The 3941-nt window shown below is 25.4% G+C and overlaps 1 protein-coding gene across 1 annotated transcript; it reads right to left on the bottom strand.

Annotated features, from left to right (window-relative positions):
• LOC107636646 lies at nucleotides 1507-2220 on the bottom strand. The gene is made up of 2 exons (XM_016340144.2): nucleotides 2101-2220; nucleotides 1507-1824 (listed from the first exon to the last, which is right to left on the bottom strand). The coding sequence occupies exons 1-2, from the start codon at nucleotides 2159-2161 to the stop codon at nucleotides 1514-1516; spliced, it is 372 nt and encodes a 123-aa protein (XP_016195630.1). The 5' UTR covers nucleotides 2162-2220; the 3' UTR covers nucleotides 1507-1513.

Below are 3941 nucleotides of genomic sequence, written 5' to 3'. Positions count from 1 at the left end.
CTCTTTATTTAATAAAAGTTATTTCAATTTTTTTTAATATTCGAAAAACTTTAAGCCATATGATACCCTAAGACATTACCATTTAAAAGCATAAAAGTCAATATGATCTCTAAATTATGGTGTCAGAATGGTATAAATTTTTAGGAACAACTTGAGTCATACTATTTTCATTAGTTGTCATTATAATATTTAAAGTTTATAGTTGAACACTTTATTTTTATGATTATAAAACACTCTTTTCTGTTAGAGGTATTGTATTAGGGATGCGATTTGAATTGGTTTTAAGTAAAAAATTTATTTGATATGAATATTAATTTTACTTGTGATGCGATTTGAATTGAATGATTATTTTAAAAAAATTCAATCTGAATAAATCCATTCAAAGTTTGGATTGGATTAGATTTGTAATTTTGTAAATTAAAAAAAAATTAAATATATATAACAAGTAGTCTCAAATAAAATCTAATTAAATTTAAATTAATACAATTTTAATTAATTTTTATTTTAAATTAAATTAAATGAATAATTTAATAAATCGATTTGAATTTAAACAAATGTCCGCCCTCTCTCATGATCCCAAACGTGGAAAGAGGATCATGTCCATATCAACGTACAAATTAAACCAACCCAACAACATACATCTAAGACATAACCTACCTAAAAATGGAAATACAAAACAACTAGCAATAACACAACCAAAAAGAAATGCATGAATAAAATAATAGAAATACAATCTACTTATCTTCAGTCATTTTGTTTTTTTTGACAGAAGCCACACTATTTAGATAAGCACAATGCCACCCAAATTGTTATCTGCTTCATACTCCACAAGAAGATTGCTCTACTTATAGTTATCAACACATGTTATCTTTCTTTCCAGCTTTGACCAAACCTCTATTCCTCTCTCACGACTGAATGTAGAAAAATCTCTCCTGCTTTAGATTTTCTAAAACAAACTCACATCCTCTGTTATTTTTATACTTTTGTTCTAATATAATGATATGATTAATTTTTGCTACTAGACATTTATATTTTATTGTAGTTCGAATAATTTTAGGGTGATACATATCTAATCACAATTATAAATTTATTCTTTACCACTTTAAATTTTTCTGATTTGATTCAATTTATATATTTTTCATTTGACATTTATTTGAATATTATAATTTATATAATTTAATTATTTAGCTTAATTTGAGGATAGATGAATAAAAACACCATAAATATTAGAGGATAATATAAAATATTACTAAAAGTATAACGATAATTAAATAACATACCCATTGTGAGTATTGAGTAATCATATATTATTCTGACAATTTTTAAATTCTTTTTATTATTTGTATAACCAACTTTTTTGACTCTAGTATAGAGATTATATAAGTATATACAAATAAATACAAAATATTTTTCACTCTTTTTTTTATTTCTCTCTTAAAGATATTTCTTTCAATTGAATAAAATCTTTATTCCTTAATTATATAAGAATACAAGATATTTGGGCATTGAGAAATTAAGAGCAAGTAATTTGTGCATTAACAAGTTTAAAGGAAAAAGAAGTGTCCCGTGCATATCTGAAGGTAACAGGGTTAGATCTGGAGACAGCGTTACCATTGGCAAGAAGACAGTTTCGTCCCTGATTTCTCATAATTGAAGGGTCAACAGGCTCCACGGTTTGGAATCCTGAACAATTTAGAATCACATTGGAAAAAGTACATGGACAATTGGAGGTTATAGAAACTTGCCACTCTTGTTTTCCCTGCACTTTGACCCCTGTTGGTTTCTGCTCAATCTTAAGATCACTCAATTGGCACTGACTGTAGCCTACAATATACACATATTTTCACCAAATAACAAACAAACTTAAATCATTAGTCGAAACAAAAAATATCATATACACATATCTTTACTATATATATATTATTTTATAATTTTTATATTTATTTTATAATATAACATATATTTTATATAATAACTAATTTTTTATATACATATAGTTGTTGTAAGTATATAAATTTGGAACTTTCAAGTTTGTAAGAGAGAAAGAGAAAGAAAGAGAGAGTAGAAATTCAAGCATTTGAAAAGTAAAAAGGTAATTACAATGAGAAACCAGAGCAAGGAAGATGAGAATGATGATAATTTTGTTGTTCATAGCAGCCATTTCTTTTTCTGAAAAATCAAATGCTACCTTGATGATCAATTCTTGAATTTACCTATGGTATTTTAACACAGTTTTGGTTGTCTTTTATAGTTTCACAATTTCATCTCAATTAATTATTATTACCTTTTTTGAATGAAAAATAATTGATTGTTTGATTTTCAAATTAAATATATGGGTTTGAAATGGAAAAAAAAAAAGGGAACGATTTGATTTTCCAAATATTATGGAATCTCGTGTTTTAGCATTGGTTTAATAAAATTTAAAAGGACTCTATTAAGTGTACACTAAAATCAACTATCAAAGTAAGTTACCAATATAAAATACATGTTGGAATATAAATATACATTAAAAATAAATTAAATCACACATATTTATATATAAATATATTGGTGATTGATTTTAGTGATTAATTTTAATATATAAATAGTATTTTTAAATTTAAAATAATAAAATACAAATAATTATTTTTTGACCATTTGAAAATATTTTTAAGTTTTTCACCTTTTTAAAAGTTGGACAGATTAGTCCCTCCTTAAAAGTTAGGTCTGACAAAAGCATTTGTACGGAGGGACTAATCTTTCCAATTTTTAAGGAAGTGAAGGATTTAAAAGTATTTTTAAATGGTCAAAAACAAAAATGTCTATAGAACAAAATGTCAGGGATCAATTTGTCATTTTTAACAAAATTTTACTAAATTAAAGCATTAATATTGTTTTTAAAGAAAAATAATGTTTAGTTTTTTGTTTTATTTTTAAGTTAAGTATATCATAATTTTGTAGATGGCTAATGAAAAAATTTCATTTTCATTCTTTTTTAAGTACACATTTATGTCATTTGCTATATTGAATTATATATTTAACATTATTCCTGATATGAACGAGTTTTAAATTGAATTCTAAATTAACTCTTAATTTACAGCTGTTTACGTTCTCCTCTAATATTTTACATTATTCCTTTTTAAGTACACATCTATGTTAGTACACATCTATGTTATTTGCTATACTAGCAGCGGTTTACGTTCTCTTCTAATTCGCTATTATCAATAGCGGTTTCTATAGAATTATGAAAAAATATATTTGCATCTTAGTATTTAAAAATGTGTAATTGGATAAAATCTTCCTCCACTTTATTTATTTAAGAAAATTGCTCTTTATTTTATGCGTAGAATTATTTATTTATTTTATTATTTTAAAATACATATTATTCCGGCAGGTCAAGGACTAATCCGTCGCGGTACTGAGCTCCATTTAAGGGTTTGCCGCTGGCCAATGGGTTGCTGCATGCACAAATTCGGTTGTGCCGCACTGGAGAGACAATGACAAACAAGCACCCATCCATGGAGACAGTGGATCCAGATCCGACAAATTTTTGAATTAGACGGAAAATATTGTTTTGAATCCTCAAAAAACAAAAGAGCATAGATAAGAAATCATAAACACAGATAAGAAAAAGTGAAAAAGATAGAAAAATAGAGCGGTGTGCGTTCATTTTCTCTTCTTGAAAACTGAAAATCATTCACTCTTTTATTTTTGTGGCTATTGTTTTTTTTGGGGCAAAAATTTTATTTCAACTAAAGTAGTAAAATGTATGGTTCAAATTAGGACTATAACAAAGATATTATTAGAAAATAGAAATATTCTTACAATAAAATATGTTAGACAATCATTAAAATTAATTCAGATTAATTAGTATCATTTATATTTATATAAAACAGTTGTATATTAATTGTAGGATTGTATGCTTTTATTATTTTGATTATTCTAATACCTATATATACTCC

The sequence above is a fragment of the Arachis ipaensis genome, chromosome B04 (genome assembly GCF_000816755.2).
Source record: "Arachis ipaensis cultivar K30076 chromosome B04, Araip1.1, whole genome shotgun sequence".
Classification (NCBI taxonomy): domain Eukaryota; kingdom Viridiplantae; phylum Streptophyta; class Magnoliopsida; order Fabales; family Fabaceae; genus Arachis; species Arachis ipaensis.
Note: the sequence above shows the minus strand (reverse complement) of the source record. Positions and strands in the feature narration are given on the sequence as shown.